Source organism: Paroedura picta, chromosome 10 (assembly GCF_049243985.1).
Source record: "Paroedura picta isolate Pp20150507F chromosome 10, Ppicta_v3.0, whole genome shotgun sequence".
NCBI lineage: Eukaryota > Metazoa > Chordata > Lepidosauria > Squamata > Gekkonidae > Paroedura > Paroedura picta.
Genome location: NC_135378.1, coordinates 60,063,030 through 60,081,683, shown reverse-complemented (window position 1 = coordinate 60,081,683; position 18,654 = coordinate 60,063,030). Strand labels below are relative to the sequence as shown.

At 40.6% G+C, this 18,654-nt stretch overlaps 1 protein-coding gene across 2 annotated transcripts in view; it reads left to right on the top strand.

Moving 5' to 3' along the window:
* The window catches only part of LARP1B (La ribonucleoprotein 1B), a 51,210-nt gene that overhangs the window by 9,708 nt on the left and 22,848 nt on the right, over positions 1-18,654 (top strand). For both annotated transcript variants that reach the window (XM_077300328.1, XM_077300327.1), the window contains exons 2-9: positions 3,436-3,497; positions 3,902-3,961; positions 6,807-6,978; positions 8,491-8,637; positions 8,736-8,879; positions 10,418-10,586; positions 11,176-11,320; positions 12,782-12,956. In XM_077300328.1, the coding sequence (XP_077156443.1) occupies positions 3,436-3,497; positions 3,902-3,961; positions 6,807-6,978; positions 8,491-8,637; positions 8,736-8,879; positions 10,418-10,586; positions 11,176-11,320; positions 12,782-12,956 (1,074 nt within the window). The remainder of the gene's footprint in view (positions 1-3,435; positions 3,498-3,901; positions 3,962-6,806; positions 6,979-8,490; positions 8,638-8,735; positions 8,880-10,417; positions 10,587-11,175; positions 11,321-12,781; positions 12,957-18,654) is intronic.

Here is an 18,654-nt window from a genome sequence, read left to right as displayed (position 1 = left end):
CTGACAGTGATGTCATCTGAGGAATCCAGGTGGCTCCTGGAAAGCTTGGCATCTGCCTTAAAAGTCTGCTTTCCTGTGTTTTGAGTGAGTGCAGATATTGCTTTTCAGCCTTTGGTGAAATTGACCCATTTGTACATTTCCAGCACAAAGATGCAATTGCAGGGCAATAATATCCTTGACAAAGGGTGCTTGCCTGCAAACTTCCCCTTAAAGCAAGGGTGTGTGTGTGTGTATGCTAACATACCCTGCACTCCTTGAAGAGAGGGTAAAATTCCCACCCCCCCTCAAAACCAGCAGCTTTGTTAGAAATGGTCTTTTAAAGACTTTCGGTTTAGAGAAGGGAAACTTTGCAAATTGTCTTGGACAACAGTAGTTTGAAATTTTGTACACACCTAAAAACAACAGCACATAAAATAACAGGCTTAGTTTTCTGTGATGTTTGTGCAACTTAAATGTGAATTCATTGGCACCCTGTGTGTTGTTATACTCAGGTTGTCTGTGGTGGCTACTCTCAGTTCAGAGTGGTCAAGGAGTAATTCATGTAGACTCAGGGATCCATGATTCACATTCTGAAAACCATCAGTATCTTCATTCCTCTCTTGGCAAATTGTTAATTCTGTTTGAGAGGAGACGGATGGAGTGTAATAACAAGATCTCAATTAATCTCAGTGTTCCACAATTAAGAAGGGCACAGCTGCCCATCAATCTCTGATTTTGATATATTTAATTCCTTCACTATGTTTCCCCCTGGAATTAAACCCAACAAATTGTGACCATATGAACTAAGTTTTAGTTTGATTTGGCCCTTGCATTTGTTAAACACCTTTATTATTCTGTATGCTAATTTGCTGCTTATCTTCTACTTATATGTATGAACTGATAACTTCAATTTCTGTATATCTGAAGAAGTGTGCATGCACTCAAAAGTTTATACCTTGAATAAAATGATGTTGGTCTTAAAGGTGCCACTGGACTTGAACGTTGTTCTGCAATTCCTGTATCTGCTCTGCTGCAATTAGAATATGTATATAACCTGCTCAGATAATGGGAGGTTGGTTTCAGTGATACTTGTGTATACAATATTGTGCTACAAGTTATTTTACTGTAGTCATACAATGAATACAATTCCTTCTTGGTTTAAGATTGTAACATGGTTCCTTCTGTTGAAGTTCTTATCCCCCCCCCCCAAACAATATGTATTAGAACCATCATAAACTTTTAATACCATGTATGTCAGGTTTACAGGTGCATATCTTTTGGATATTGCATTCACTCACATTCCAAAAATGGTATTTCAAAAACTTTATGCTTTCTATAGTTTTTGTAAAAGTCATAAGGGCATAAACTCATATTTCAGCTCATACTTCAATTCTGTGGCTGAATTTGGCAGGTGGATATAAGTTGGATTTCTTTTTTAAATGTAGAGAAAGCAAAATCTTGCATGTACACATTAATGTCTTCAAAATATATTTGCATATATTTCAGACACCATGTTATATTTGGGTATTTCAACTTCATAAGCAGCACTCAGTTCATTCCCTCTGACCTGGCTTGGTTTCCGGGAGGGATTAGAAGGGGGGATAAGGGATGCTGAGAGAAAACTGGATGAAAAACTGAGTAATGTTGTACTCTCTTGCTGTCTCTGCAACAGATATGAAGGGAGTAAACTGTGTAAATCTTTAAGGGAAAGACTTGTCCATTTAGGGGCCATTCCCTGTTTCTTGAGACTAATAGCTGTATTTAAAATTAAAGGGGATATTTTTATTTTTAAAACTATTTAAAATCTAATATATAAATTTTGTTTTTCACAATATTCTTTTGAAGGTTTCATAGAAATTAATCTTCAAATAAATTGTATATTAGTGTGCGATCTTGCTGTTTTATGTTACTGTTAATATTTATGAAGTCAAACATCCTCTATATAACTGTTAGGAATGTTGATTTTTTAAAAATAGAATATTTAAAAAATAGAATGCACTATTTATGGGAATGATTTGCTACTGTTGTCTATGAACAGAGATAGATTGGAAAAACTATTTCTAAAGTTTCATGATTTCAGAGAATTCATAATGAACCTATGTTGCTTCCATAGGAAAGCTCAGCAGTTAAAAAAAGTTGTTAAGGAATAGTGACAGTACATATATTTTATTGACTTATTTACAGAGGGAGGGAGAAACAGAACCAGTAATACATATATTAATCTAACTAAAAATCAAGTAATGAATGTAACTGATTTGATTGTCAGTCAAATCAAAACCAAAGCTAAAATTCTCATATGTCTCATCTCACATGATGGAAGAGATATTGTAAGACACCAGAGTGTGACAGTGAAACTGAAGTTTTCTGAAGAGCTATGGCATTTTATTTTAATTATTAATTATTTATTTATATATATTTTTATACCGCCCTCCCCTGAGGCTCAGGGCGGTTTACATAAAACATAGAAACGGTACATAGAACTTAGTTTACATAACAACATTCGTACAACAGTTACAATATTAACATTAAACTGTAACACAGGTGCAAAATATAGCAATGCGAACAGGTCCACAGCAGAACACATGGGTGGATTATTTAGGAGGGAGGGAGCAAGGGCCTCTGTAGATGTTGTTGATCGCTTGGTCTCAACCAAATGCCTGGTGGAAGAGCTCCCTTTTGCAGGTCCTGCAGAACTGTTTTGGCTGTCAAGGCCCTGATCTTCTCTGGGAGCTCATTCCACCAAGTGGGGTCAACACCAAGAAGGCTCTGGCCCTGGTTGAGGCTAGGCGGGCTTCTTTAGGACCAGGGATCATTAGCCGGTTGGTGGCGGCAGGGCATAAAGCTCTTTGAGGGGCATAGGCAGGAAGGCAGTCCCTCAGGTACACTGGGCCCTGACCATGTACGGCCTTGAAGGTAATTACTCTAGAGGCGACGGTCACATGAAACATTGTGGTATGTGTTCCGGGGCCAGATAAGGTGCTAGTACTTTGGCTTGGCGAATGTGGTAGAATGCCAGCCGCGCTATTTTTGTGACCTGGGGCTCCAGTTCTTCAGGTAAGTCAAAACTAGTGAATCAGCAGTGTTCAGTACATTCAGTTTTTATAAATTTAAATTACATAAGGGAAATACATACTATACTACCCTTAACATTTTATGAGTATTATATTCCAATTTCCACATAAAGCACTGAATTTGTTTAGTATCACATTCAAGCCACATTTTATTCAGGGGTTTTCCCCCTTTAAACAGGTTTCATTTGTCACTCAGGGGACATAAAATTAATGGAGAGTACTTGCAAAATTTTATGTTCTGACTTATTCCAGAGGGGTAATTGTGTTACAGTCAAAATGACAGAGAGTCTGGTGGCACATTACAGGCCGATATATTTATTGTGGCTTTATTTTGTGCACTATTCCTGTTTTGAGTAAAACATATTTTTCTTACTATTTCTTTTAGAGTTGCAAAGTTCTGCTAAAGTCATAAAAGCAGGAAAACCAAAGATAAAGAAATCAACTAAGGTACTTATTACATTTGTTTTGTTATTTTGTTCATTAGAATTTGTGAAGAATATTTTCTAAAAATTGTGTGGTATAACACCACTGCCACAAATGAACATATAGTAATATAGCACTAGGAGTTTTGGACTGTGATCTGGGAGACTCAGGTTCAGATCTCCATTCTAACCATGGAAGCTTGCTGCATAACTTTGGGACAGTGATTCTCCCTTATCCTAAGCTACCTCACTGAGCGGCTGTTAAGATAAAACAGAGATTGAGATAACAGTGTTGTAAGCCACTTTGAGGTTCTATTGGGAAGAAAAATGTTGTATAAATATCTAAATAAATAAGTCTAATAATCCTGGTGTCAGAAGTGGATACTTTTCTGTGTGAATCTGGATAATAAACTTTTATTTTGATTGCAGGCTAATGATTTCAGTGATGCAACAAACTGGCCAACACCAAGTGAAATCGCGAACTCTGAAGTAAGGATATATTGAAAACAAATTATTTGCAATAGAGAAACAATTCATCATTTCCCTGGGGCAGGTGTTGAACTTGTCCTACACGAATAGGCAGTAAGAAATTGAATGTTGTTCTTTTCAACATTCTACTTACCTGCCTGATTTCATCTTTCCTCAGCAATACCATTACAGTGTAGTTTCCCCTGCTGATAGAGTAGCACAATTGGATTGCAGTGGTCTGTTCTGTGGTAAGAGGGATTTCGAAGGGAATAGGTTTAACTCTGTTATGGTGGCAGGGGAGCTTGCAGCAAAAAGCAGCAGATAAGAAGAGGAAGAAGTAGAGGAAATGTCAATTCAAAAGCATTAGGAAGGTTGCTTTGTAGTGAAGCCAAAACATTTAAATTGAAATTATAAAATATGAAATATTATTGAATTATTGAATAGATAATAGCTTCTTATTGACGAGGAATAATTATATATTGTGACTCTTGCAGAGCACACTGTATTTGAATTAGAGACGAAATACCTGTGCACGTATCTCCGCAAACAGGGTCACTCCCTTGTTGATATGAAAGGAAGGCTAGATTTTTTTGCATGTTCACCAGCAAGAAAAAATGGGAGATGTCTTCAGTTTGCATACAAGTTACAGTCATGTACAATAAAAGAAAAACTTCTGTTTATAATTTCTGTTTTAGAGAGATGGTCTTATATTCAAAATCATCTTTCAGAAAAATCGAGCAATAGCAACTTTGGTTTGGGAGCGGATGCAAAGGCAGTGTAGAGGCTTGCAAAGAAATACTTCAGGCTCAGCCAACCCCCTATTACTTTCCACAGGGCATAGAGTAACCATCACATGGTGTACTAGTCTGTTTCATCAAGTCACTCCTTGCAGTTGACAGTGAAGCTGGAATCTATTCCCAAATTGTGCTCATGTGCTGCTGCATTAACTTGCTATGTATCCTTAATGTAGTGCACTGCCATTCTCTGTTCTGCTTTGTGTTGGCTGTCTGACTAAAGACCACCTTGGGGTTTTTTTGCAATTTCATGTGGCACATGACACATACTTTTGTGCTGACTCATAATCAGATTTATTTATAACTAGCTGCAAAGCCCATTCATAAGAACGGGCTTTGAAGGCCCCCCCTAGGCCCCCGCGGGCTGCCGGCACCACAGCCAACTCCCTGGGGTGCAGCAAGTGCTCTCGGTGCCAAAGGCACTTGCCACAGCCCAGGGAACGGAGCCTTCCCCCCCCCCCACCACCACCACCACCACCACCACCACCGTCACTGTGGCTGGCTCCCTGGGCCAAGGCAAGCGCTCTTGCCACCTCTGTGAGGTAGTGAGAGCACTTTGTGGGCCACAGGGAAGGGAATCTTCCCCCCCCTGCAAGCAGACAAGGAGGGAGGATGGGAGGTGGAGAGGGAGGGCTAATCAGGGTGCGGCCAGCTTTGCTTAACAGGAGAGCCCCCTTCAAGACAACCCAGGAACCTAGGAGATGCCCCCTGTCAGAAGCTGCCAGATGGGAGGAACAATCTTCCTCTGAGCTCTTGCCCTCCTCACTGCCTTTTGGTGACTCACCTGAAGCTCTCTTCTCAGACCACAGGGACCTTCCCATCCCCCATGAGCTTTCCTGGAGCCAGAGGGTGAACAGAGGGAGAACAGAGCCTAGCTGTTCTCCTTTCTCCCCATCTCTGCTACTTCCATTGTGTGTGTCTGCCACTTGATTTTTCTCTTTCACTCTCCTCCTCCCCACCTCTGCTTCTGCTCATGCTTTTATCTCCCCATGAATCTGGGCTCCCCCTGCCCCACCCCTGAGCCTTTAACAACCCCACCCTTGGGATTAGCATATTCCCAGAATCTCCGCAGAGGAGGCAGATCCAGCCCACATTGCTCCTCCCGGCCCCAGCCAACCGTCTCTGTCAGGTGGGCCCTGGGAATGGCCTGGCCATGGCTAAATTGGTCTCCACTGCTGTGGGGCTGGCATAGCCCCTGAGTTGTGGTGAGTGGCTCCCACAGCAGTTTGTTGGCAGCAAGTGACAACTCCCTTTCAATGGTCAGCCCCTGGGCATCTCCGCAGACCCTGGCTGCTTTGGTGCCGGTGGAACATTGAGGGCCTTCATTGAGGTAGGTCAGGGTCTATCTCCCCTCTAATACTGCAGATGGTAATACTTGTGTGCTGTTTTCTTGTATGGATTTTCCTTTTGCATTATTTGCTACTTGAACCTCTGCTTTTATTTATTTATTTAGATTTTTGGAAAAAAACATTTGGAATAAGATTTTTGCTTGAGCTGTTTAGCTATATAGATATATCCTCCCCCTTCACTCTGTTGATCTGTCTGTTGGTATCTTGCTTTCCCTTCTGGAGTGGAGCTTGGTACAAAGTGTTTGTGAATACTTGGAATACTTTGTTTGCTTGGCTTCACTAATTCTTCGGGCCAATTGTTTTTTCATTCCCCTAAACAAACAGGCCAATATTTCAGGACTGCCAACTGCAGAACTCTGTAGAAGCACGCTTTGGTCTAAATCCTTTCTCACATTTCAAGTATAAAGTCATTTTCTTCATTTTAATTTGTAAGCTAATGTGTAAGGTAGTGTTTATATCAGTTAAGATATGTAGTGGCTGACATCCTGAAGTTTTGAGAACTTGCCATCTCTTGGAGTATTTTTCAGGGTTTGAATCTTGTATCTACAAAACAACGCAGCATAGTTTTTTCCCTTGACCTGTAGTGTTAGTCAGTTCATCAGATGCAATAAAGTTAAAAAGGGATAGCAGTGGTAGAAAGTTAGAAGTAGAAAAGTCATGGTGCTCCAATTTATGTAAAATGTTGTTGTCAAAAATAATGCTAATACTCCATAATCTTTACAGGGTAAAAGTATAAATCATCAGAATAAAAAAGCACCAATGAAGAAGGAGAAGGAAGAGAAGAATGAAAAGAAAAATAACAACAAAATCAAGGAAAACCTGGAAATAACTCCAGATGTTCCTGGAGAAAATGTTAGTGAAGATGAGGCTCAAACTAATAATCAGAGGAAAAAAGGTTGGTCTGGATGAGTATATAGTGTTTCTCAGTGCTTTTCTTGAATATAGGACTTATTGTGGTCTGTTTATGTTTGACACTTTTGTTTATATTTCATTTGCATTCACAAAAAGCTCTCCTAATTAATAGTCTATAATTTAGTAAATATTAACCTGCTTCAAATTTATAATTTGAATAAGCCAAATTAATATGTTTGAAGAAATGTGTATCAAACTTCAATTCCAAAAATACCTACAGTATCTATTAGATTTCTCTTTGCATTCATGGTCTTAGGTAAAACATTAAATAACATGGGAAAAAATTCTGCATTCTTAAAATACAAGCAACAGTATTTCAAATAAAAGGGATTTATTTTAGTCATGAAAGAGATAGATGTATTGTTACCTAGCAGCTCAATCTGCAAACAACAATAGATGAAGATTGTTGAATCACGTATCTCAAAGGTCTTTCAGGATAATGCATTTTCTCTGATAATAACCATTAGTTTACCAGTAGCCTCATTGTATTAGCCTAAATAGCTCCAGGTTTCTAGGCTTGAATGAGGAAACTGAGCAAGAACCACAGACTACCAAATAACTTACTATCTTTCAGATCTTTCTGAGACCTGTCAGTGCTACTTGCTGTTCTCCATTACTATGCCTGCCAACTTGTATCACTAAGCTATGTGCTATACTCTCTGGGATGTTATGTGTCTTTACCCTCCATTTCTGACTTACAAGATACATAGCTCAGCATTTGCTCTTTTCTTAAGATGAAGTGGGGGATATATTTTATTGCTGGTGTTAATCCTAAACACAAAGGCTGAAAATGAAAGCATTAGATGTAGGAGCAGAACAGATGTTGGGGTGCACCATGGCATTCACTGGTACAGTGAATATCTGCCCTAGGGTCTAAGACTAGGATTTGCATTTTGTATAGGGTGGAAGGGAACTTCTTGAAAGAGATGGTGTTATTTTCATGAATAGAAATGCACTTCTATAATGTTTGCTTTTGAGTTTAAAGGTGAGTGATTCTAAAGAAATAAGATTCAGATGGGTAGCTATGTTGGCCTGAAGCAGCAGAACAAAGCTTGAGTCTAGCGGCACTTTTAAGACAAACAAAGAATAAAACTTTGTAAGAGCCTCTTGTTGCGTAAAGTGGTAAGGCAGCAGACATGCCGTCTGAAAGCTCTGCCCATGAGGCTGGGATTTCAATCCCAGCAGCCGGCTCAAGGTTGACTCAGGCTTCCATCCTTCCGAGGTTGGTAAAATGAGTACCCGGCTTGCTGGGGGGTAAACGGTAATGACTGGGGAAGGCACTGGCAAACCACCCTGTATTGAGTCTGCCATGAAAACGCTAGAGGTCATCACCCCAAGGGTCAGACATGACCCGGTGCTTGCGCAGGGGATACCTTTACCTTTACCTAAAGGTGCCACTGGGCCCAACTTTGTTCTTAAAAAATAAGTTACTTATATTTTATATGGTTATTGGGTATTCTTAACAGCATTATAGTTTGGTGTTTTACACTTGAAGGTAACAAGCACAAATGGGTGCCACTTCATTTGGATGATATGAAACCAGATAGCCAAGAGAGACCTGGGTCTCGGAACAATTCAAGATCTCAACTGGAAACCAACAAGCTTGTTCCTCACAACAACAGACGTAATGAGACAAGAACTAGTATGTTAAAAGTATATCTTTCATTTATTATTATCTGCTTGATGCTAAAACCTGTTCTGTGACTACTTGAACTTTTGCTTATTTTCTTGTTTTCAAAGGCTGGCGACGAGACTGGGACAAACGAGACGATCATGATGAAATCTCTAGTGTGAGAAGTGAAGGTGGCAGTGTTCGAGGATTTTACAGAGGAAGAGGGAGAGGAAGGGGGAGAGGAAGAGGGCGTGGAAGAGCAAACCCTAGAAGTATGAAAATAGTTATTAAATAGTATTCATTACTGACATATTAGACTGTAGAGCTTCTCCATTGTTTGTACGTCAAGCCAGTGATTCTCTATGTGTTATAACTCAAATGTGTGCTGCAGCTCTTTTGTTGGGGGATTGTGAAGTTCAATCTCCTGAGACCCTGCAGAAGGTAGTGGGCTCATTGCCTTCTAGCAGAAGAAAGGAGAATAGAAGACATTCTGTCTTCTTATTGTAGTTCACTTTATGGCCCCATTCATTTTGGGGGGCTTAAAAAGGGTGGGTTATATGACATGTTGAAGGATTGAATTCTGTAAGCCTTTTTTTCTATTATGAGGAAATGTTTGATCTGACCTGATCTGAGTATTCCTCTGTAACATAATGCTCCAACACCCTGACAGTTGTAGCTGCCCTCTTTTGTACCATCTCTAATTCTTTGTTGAGCTTTTTGAGATGGAGCAACCAAATGTGGGCAGAGCTGTGAGTGTGACCACACCATAGATTTATAAAATTTCTGGTGTGATTTCTGTCACCCTTTCAATGTGAATCTGTTCAGATATTGCCAGGATCCTTGTCAGACAGTCTAAAAGCGTTCAGTGGTGTTTACAAATGTTTGAGACTCTTGCTCTCAAAAGTTTCTGTCTCTGCCATTTCTCCTCCTCATTTCCATGGTACAAGCCTTATATTTTCCAAAATAGGGAGACAAGCAACTCTTAAAATATATGATGCATTCCAGCTGGGGCCTTCCTTTCTTGAAAAAATACTCTTTAAAACAGTGACAGTGGCCTATGAGCCACCAATGGCTCTTTTGTTGACCATTTAATTATTTGGAGAATTGTTATGCCACTTCTCCAGGAACCCTGACCATGTTACTCATCACATGTTCCAGGAAAGTGGACAACGTCTTTAAATAATTGGATTATTTTATCATTTTTATGAGCCCAAGAATTTTATTTTTAAAACACACCATGACATGTCCATGACAATTATATCAAGTTTGTGGATATTTAGGAGTTCTCTGTATGGTTCTGGGTCAACATGTGCATAAATGAGTTGATGGAATTCTAGGTCATTAAACAAAACCTCTTGGTAATAGAAAACCATTTTTGCCTCTCATTGCCCCTGATCAATAGGTGTGGAATAGAAATCAGCTGTAGGGCAATTTGGAAGACTACCTCTACTGCCCTACAGCTGATTGCCCTGGCTGCTTCCCTGAAGCCATTGTTGATTTGTGAATCCAGAGACAGTAGAGCAGCCAGCAGTGATGGTAGCTGAGTGGTTGGAGGTCCTCCAGTGCAGGTTTCCCCCAGCATTCAGCCCAGGACATTGCCCTGATTGCCCATGGATAAGACTGTTTCTAAGAACAGTCTTCATAGCCTGTGCTTATAATTCTGAGTGAGGGTCTTCATAAAACCTTTTTCTTTGAAAGTTCTAAGAATATAACTCAAAGAATTCTAGAATTTTGAAGACAGGATTATTCTTTAAAATGCCTTTATCTATAATTTATTTCTTCAATTTTCCCCTCTTATTCCTTTCTGAAGTGAATCATGGAGATTCATATGGTCCTAGAGAACAATATGGTGAAAGGACTGATCAGCCATTTCAGTCAGATCTTAACACTAGTATGATGTATTACTATGATGATGGAACAGGAGTACAGATGTATTCTGTGGATGAAACAGTACTTAAAGAATACATTAAGCGCCAAATGTAAGTAAATTTGTGTGTGTGTTGGATGAAATTTGTTTTTCTTCAAGATGTTCACTTGAAATTTGGGCTTTTAGTGACACTTTTGTTTAGCAGTTTTGTGTCCTTTTTTAAAAAAAATAGAAACTTCAAGAAAGAGTTGAATGTCCTGGTGCTATAAATAAAGTTGTGAGCTCTCTGTGCTTCCTCATCATGTCATTAATATCTTCATTGTTTTAGTCTTGTAGATAATTTGTAAGTGCATATTAGCTTGTACTTTAAAGTAAGATGAGTTTGTCTAACATTTTTTGAGATTAAATGTTTAACAGTTTTAACAAAAATATATAATTAATTACCTCTCACTTAATTAACACCCATTAAATGTTTAAGAATTTTAACAAAATATAAAATTAACTCTCAGGAAACCCTCTGAGGGCCATCAGGTTTCATGAAACCCTGGTTGAGAAAGCCTGTTATAGACCAATAGAAATTGTTAAAAAAAAACAAGCAAAGTGAATCTTTAGCTAATAAAAGACATATACAATAAAATAGGGGGCTTTGGGTTATGCTAGCCTAGAAACAGTAGGATAATTTAAACTTTTTCTTTCTTCAGTGAATATTATTTCAGTATAGAAAATTTGGAAAGAGACTTCTTCTTGAGGAGGAAGATGGATCACCAAGGATTCTTGCCTATTTCTTTGATTGCAAGCTTCCACCGTGTACAGGCTCTCACTACTAATGTTAATCTAATCTTAGAGGTAAGTCAAATTATTAGTTTCTACAATGTTTTTTTAAAGGTTTCTTTTTTAAAGTGACAGTGTTCTAAAAGGCAGGGAGAATTCTTTGTGTGTTTGGCCAAAACAGTGCAGCCAAGTCATCCTAGGAAGCCAGTAAATTGTATGAAAATTAGTTTTCTGGGTGAGTGTGCAAGTTTGTCCTCTTCTTAAAACTGCACACCTCAGTAAAATAATACATTTTTAACTGTATACCAGTCATGAGACAATTTCTGCTTTACACAGAAATATTTGCACTTATCCTATACTTGCTGATCTTATGCTGTGTGTGGTGAAATGGAAATTGTCATGGACATGATGTACGTAAACCTTGCCACCCCCCCCCCAACACAGCATAAAGGCAGGGAGGTGACAAATGGTAGCAGCAGTGGAGGCCACATTGGTGGAGGCTGCAGCGAAGGCAGTGGCAGCGATGGCAGGGGAGGAGGCAGAGCAAGTGGGGTCAGTGCCGGGTCTGGCCAGCCGCCACCCCGTCCGTCCCTCAGGTGGCCCCTGGCACTGTGGCTGCCAGCAAGGGCCAGATTCTCTGATTTTTTTCCCAACTAGTAATTTATGAAATTTGATTGTGGTACAGCAGCATTTAAAGCTTCTCGCCTGTTGGCTTCCTTCACCTCAGCAGCCTGCAGCTTCCAACTTTGTATCATATGTGAGGATTTTTGCTCAACTGATCTTTCACTTCAGTCACAGAAGCAGTCAATATTAGCCTGTGTTTAGTTACTTCCTTCAGACATTAGAAAGTTCGTTCTGTGACTTTTCACCATATTAAGCAATAGCTGAAGGAGTGTGTAAATAATGAGAAATTTTAGCCTGTTCGGAAATTTATTCATTGACGAGGCTAATGAATTGTAACAAAGGGATTAAAGAAAACAAAGCCCGGACTTTTAATAGTTTGTTTACTTGTACATATACCTGAAAATCTTTTCATGTTTATAACGTGTGACACACACATTTGTATTTGTTATTTATTCCATAACTAATTCCAGAGTGTACATGCACCGTGAATTGCACATGTGTTTAATCATTCCACGCTACAATTCTAAAATACTAAAGCCAGTTTTAAAATGTGGATATTAGTTATAGTTCAGGGCAGGATCTGTTTCTGAAGAACTGGGTGAATCTAGATCCTGTAGGACTCAAGAACGAAGAAACCTCTGCTGTTGCGACCTTTGAGTACCTTGTTACTGTGAAAAAATAGGCCAATACACAGGTGTATTTTTTACTTGCAGGAATGTTTAACTGTAGTCAAACATTGTGAAATGAAAAGTGTTCAGTCAACTTGTATCTTATCCCTACGCTCTATTTACAGTTCTTCTAATATATTAAACTGACCTTGGAAAGCTGTAACAAGTTCACCTTCAATGATTTGTTAGCTTTACATTTTAATGTTGTGTTTCTTACTAATATGCACATGGTTGTTTCATTTAGGCATTAAAAGACAGTACGGAAATAGAAATAGTAGACCAGAAGATCAGGAAAAGGATAGAACCAGAAAAGTGGCCTATTCCAGGACCTTCTCCAAGGAGCCTTCCTCAAACGGACTTTTCCCAGCTTATTAACTGTCCAGAATTCATACCAGGCAAAGCTTTTGGTTCACACACTGGTAAGATTATCTTTTTCTGCCAATGTGATATTAAATATTTGAACTACCCGTGGCTGAGAACACACATATTAAATTATGCAAAACTGCCTTATGTTAGAGGAGGTGTTACTTCCCCCTCCAACAAATGTTACTCAAAGCCAGCCTATACTTTGAAAAGAATGGGAATAAGAGAAAAATCTGAAACATGTAGTTCTTTTTCTTTCTATACAAAGAGATAGTGTTGCTCTTGGAAACGCCCATAGCTCTTCAGATTGGAAGAAAAGTTCTCATCTTGCAGCTTCCTGGCAGCCTCTGTCTCATCCTTTTCAACCAAACTTCCAGCAAACATGGTGTCTTCACTGAAGACAGACCTAGATTAATTGTGAAGTAACTTTTCAGCATTATGATACTGGCCAAGACAGTGAATAATAAGTGTCATGTGTTTACCCATTGTCTTGTGTATTGGGAGGACAGCAAGCAGAGAAAGAAATAGTTAACAGTTAACTCATCTTCCTTCTGGAAAGCCGAAGTAAATGTATATTGCTGGCTGGTGAGTAAAAGCAAAGCTATCATTTCGGGGCCGGAAAGACTGATGTCAAAAGGAAAAAGTGTTCAGAACGAATGTTTCTATTTGTTTCAAATAAGTAGGGGGCTCAGATTCACAGCCTGTGCAGTTAGTAGGTTGCTATCCAGTTTGCTATCCAAACACGTTGCTAAAAAGGGATGTTTGAGTAAATTTAGAGGTTGCATCTTTTTAGGCAAGTCTAATATGAACCATGCTGGAGGGCGTCACCCCAAGGGTCAGACATGACTCGGTGCTTGCACAGGGGATACCTTTACCTTTACCTTTAATATGAACAGAGGTCAGGAAAAGCACATGGATGGTGGGTAGGGGCAGTGTGTATGATTTCATACTATGTTATGTCTGGGGTTTCTTGTTTTGTTGCTGTTTTCAGTTTTCTTTTCTCACCTCTGTTATTCTGTTTTTCAAGTTGTAAATGAGTTCCAAGTGTGTGTCCATTGTTTTCAATTAGTCTTTGCCAAAAGAGGAAGCATGCTCTGAGGCAGAGACCATCATAGGACCAAACTTGTGGTCAACACAATTTTAAAGTAATTTTAAAATCCCATAGGGGACCAATCCTGATTGGACTCACAGTTCATTGGGCTTGAGGGGCTTTTGTCTGCCCATGACTTACCCCTCTGCAGCTGTTTTGGTACTTGATAAGGTGCAGGGAAGATAAGAACACCACACTGCAGACCCAGTTTGTACCTGGCCCATGCAACCTTTTTAAAGGACTTTAAAATGACAGTGGTGTTTTTATTATGGTCACAAGTAGTTTATTCCTTAGATAATAGTAATTTTTCCTGGTAAAATATTGCTGTGGTTTGAGAAACCCTTGAAGACAAATGCCATATTGGAGTGGGGTACAATAAAGAGCAAAATTTTATGTGATTGCTTCTCTTCTGTAAACATAGTATCCATAGAATCCAACCCATTTATGCCTGGTGTCCTACCAGGTAAACAGAAAGTAACTTCCTAGCAGATCCAACTTTACTTTCCCATTTATGCTGTCATTTGGCATGTGAATAATTAAACAGTTTGTATTTATCCTTTGTGTATAAAAAAAAGTCTTATACAACCTGACCTGGTACCCTCTCTCTCTTGATAGCAGGGTGGTCCACCCCAATGCCACTCTTATTATATGTCCCCAACATATTTATATCAGTGGCCCAATCACTACTTCCAGTGGCCTTAATCCCTCCCTGTGCTCAGTTCTGGGTATGACCCAGACAACCCTAGACATGTGGAAGTCCACTCCAATTTTTAACTTTTGATGTCTCAATATCATGAATCAGAAGAGAATGTGGCTGTGGCATTTCATTATAGTTCTGAGAGTGCTTCTGAATCATCTCCGGACAACAGAGTAGGGGACCCGACCCCAGTATCCCTGAGTGAAGATCTTCGCCTCTATGGTGAGCAGATATTAAGAATGTCCAAGGTGCTGGACATCAATTTTGTCATGTCAGATAACAGGTCAAAGGATAAAATTCTGATTCGTCTCTACCCTCATTCTTTGGTATAATAGCTTTTCCTGTATTGGAGGGCTTGCAAACCTAACAGTTTTGATTTGACAGAACCCAGCCTACTATGGCCACTTCCCACAGCATTGAAAAATTATGTAAGATCTGACTGTCCACCCAATTCCCTCCTTGTTAGTTACAGAGGACATGCAGATATGGCATAGACCAGGCCAACGCTCCTCTTCTGGAGTCAGAGAAAGCTGATATTTAGATTCCTTACAATGTAAATTTTATTTGTATGTGGCTCTCAACTTCCAAGTTGTAAATTATCAACAAATTATGTGTGGTTATCAGCTTTTCCTCTGGGAAAATCAATACAATATTTGCTGGCGTATAAGATTACTTTTCCCCCCTGAAAAACATGCCTCCAAGTGGGGGGGGGGGGTTGTCCTATACGCTGGGTGCACTTCAGTTGAGATAGACATAGCTGCCAATAGTGGCCTCCCGATGCCCGCCCACCTCAATCTACATACCATCCAGTATCGCACGGTATCCAGCACGGCCGCAGTACTTCATCAGCGAGGCTGCGGCGAGCATCAGCAGTGAGATAGGGGTGCCAGCCTTTTCGGCATGACAGGCCTGTTCTGCTCTGTTGGAAGCAGAGGCGCTCCGGCCCGCCCCTTGTCTACGCAGAGCTCGCACATGCGCACTAGTGCCGGTCACAGAGAGATGCAGGAGCGGGCCAGAGGCACTGCGGTTGCGCTGCGGCCATACGATGGTGACAATGACAGGCACTGTAATGTAATGTAACAAACTCTATATTTTGAGTGGAAATGTTGGGGGGTCGTCTTATACGCCCAATCGTCTTATACGCCGGCAAATACGGTACTTAGATGCCCTTCCTGAAGAATCCAGATTGCTGATCAAGTTGTTCCAATCAGAAACTATCAGACTTTCCAAGCAGGAGATAAATGCAGACAGACATATTGCTGATGTATCAGCCAGATCTATGGCCTCTGGGGTGATTCTGAGAAGATGTTTTTGGCTGCATCCAACTGACCTGTAGGATCGCGGACCATCCCTTTGAGGGATCAACTCCCTATATGCTACCAATGAATTCTTGCCAATGATTAAGAAACAGTGCTAAAAAAGTCCCTGGGTGTTTTTTTTTTCTTCTCTTCTTGCTTTTGTCCCAAGGCAGCATGGCTCGTTACTCAATTTTATAAGGGCCAGAGGGACCAGCAAGAACAGGTGCTCTACCTGTATCCTCATCTTCTGTACCAGTGTCCCACATTTCCCACAGTGTCCCACAGTGGATGAGCGATAGGGTTGTGAGTGTCCTGCATAGTACAGGGGGTTGGATTAGATGACCCATGAGGTCCCTTCCAACTCTATGATTCTATGATTTCATAAGAGAGTTTCCCAAGACCTAGGTCAGTGAACCAGCAAACACTACAGAGCCAACAGCTACCAAAATTCTTACTATTTGTTCCAATTCTTACAGAATCACCCAGTTTTAGACATAGGTTAACTCAGATTTATATGCTTCAATAGTTGGGTTTTGTCTGTAGTTCATAGTGCTTACCTATTAAAGTTTGTCACTATCCCTTCCTGTTGCCCTGCTTTAACAGCAGTTGATAACACATATCCAGGGCTCCATAAACAGCTAAGAGAGCTCCTTCAAAAAGGGGCAGCGGAAAAAGTCCCCACAGGCCTGCTGTCATGTGGTTACCGTTCCATTTCACCCTCACTACTGATGCTTCAGTGTCAGGCTGGGGAACTCATTGTGAGGACACCTCTGTGCATGGTGGATGGTCCATCCTTAGTAGTTGCCTCCGTATCAACATCCTTTAATTATGTGTGTTGAGATTTGCCCTTATCTCCTCTGCAGATATTCTCAAAGGAAAGAGTTATAGTCCAAATGGTCAATACCTCCACTGTATACTATCTAAATAAGGGGGTGCAGGGTCCTGGAGGCTATGGAAGCCATAGCAATCTGAAAGTTAGCTGGGCACATCAGGGCCTTCCCTTGGACTATTCACATAGCAGGGAGCCTAAAATCCAAGGTAGACAGCTTGAACAGAGTTTATCAGACCAATCACAAGTGGTCGATCCAACTCCAATATCTCTGGGAGGTCTTTGAGCGTTGGGACGGGGCAGGTAGATATTTAGCCACTCATGAGACAAAGAAGCTCCAGAATTTTGTTCCCTAGTGGGCAGCAATCCATCCTCCCTAGCAGATGCGTTCCACATCCCCTCATCAGGGACCTTGTTTTATGTATTCCTTCCCTTCCCCTCCTGAGCAGTATTATTGGGAAGTTAAGCGGCAGAGAGATCAAACGGCCCCCATATGGCCCCACCAAATTTGATTCTTGGAGCTGCTCCGCCTAGCCACCTTGGCATGTATTACCCTTTCTCCTGGTCTCGTATTTACTAGTAAGGGATCTAATTTGTACCTCACAGCATGGAGAATCCATCCTTAGCACGACTTCTCTTTTCTGAAGAACATGTTATCTTGACTCAGGCCAGGAATTCATCCACAAGGTATTCCTATTCCAGGAATTGGATTTGTTTTGAACCTTGGCATCTGTCCAGAGGGATGTCTCTGTTCATTTTCCCCTTACCATTCGTCCTGGAGTACCTACTCTCACTAGCACATGAAGGATTGGCCATATTGTCAGTTAAGACCCACCTTGTGGTCATTTTGATATACTGCAAGGGTATTGAAGGTACCTCCCTGTTTTCTCACAAGCTTGTCCAATATTTTCTGAAAGGCCTGCTGGACAATTTTTCTCCCACCCCTTACATTGTCCCACAGTTTGTCACTGATGCTTGCACAACTCATAAAGCCCTGCTCTGAACCCTTCAACCAGATGCCCTTTGGCATTATTTTCCAGAAAAGTGGCCTTCCTAGTAATAATTACTTTGGCCAGGATAGTGAGTGAGTTAGCAGCCCTCAGGGTGAATTCCCTGTTTCTGAAAGTTTTTAATGAGAAGGCTGTACTTCATCCCAGCTTGGACTTTCCTCCAACGGTTCAGGCAGTGAAAAGTGGGGTATAAAAAACCAACTCTTCTTCTTCTAAATTTTACCTGGCACAGGAGACTGAGTTGCATGTGTTTTTCCCTTCCATGGGCTCTAAAGAACCTGCATACGTTAGACGTTCAGAGTGCATTACTCTATTATGTCAACAAGATTAGGTGTTTCCTGTATGATTAAGTGCTCTTTACATATTACTGGGACCCTAACAAGGGTAAGGCTGCCTTCTCAGACGCTTACCAGGTGTGTGGTAGCTGTCATATGTTCTTACTATAAAGTGGCTGGGAAACCTTATCCATTAGAGATGACAGCATACTCCATTAGGGTACAGGGTTTTTGCAAAGCTGCAATGTGATCAGTGGAGAGCATGTTTGTGCAACATTACTCTTTGAATCTGCAGGTGAAGAAGGATGCAGATGTAGGGAAAGTGGTTCTCTAGTCTCCCTTTCAATGAGAGCTTCATTCATGCCCTCTGGTGAATAACTGGCTAAAGGTCTCCGGGTGGAGCTGCACCAAAGACCAAAGATGAAAACAGAATTGCACTTACCTGTAACTGTTAGTCATTGATGCCTTTTGCACTATTGTGAGCTCTCATATAGTTCTTTTTCCTGTGCTGGGGTTCATGTTGGTCTTGTAGTCACTGAGGGAAAGAGTACCTGC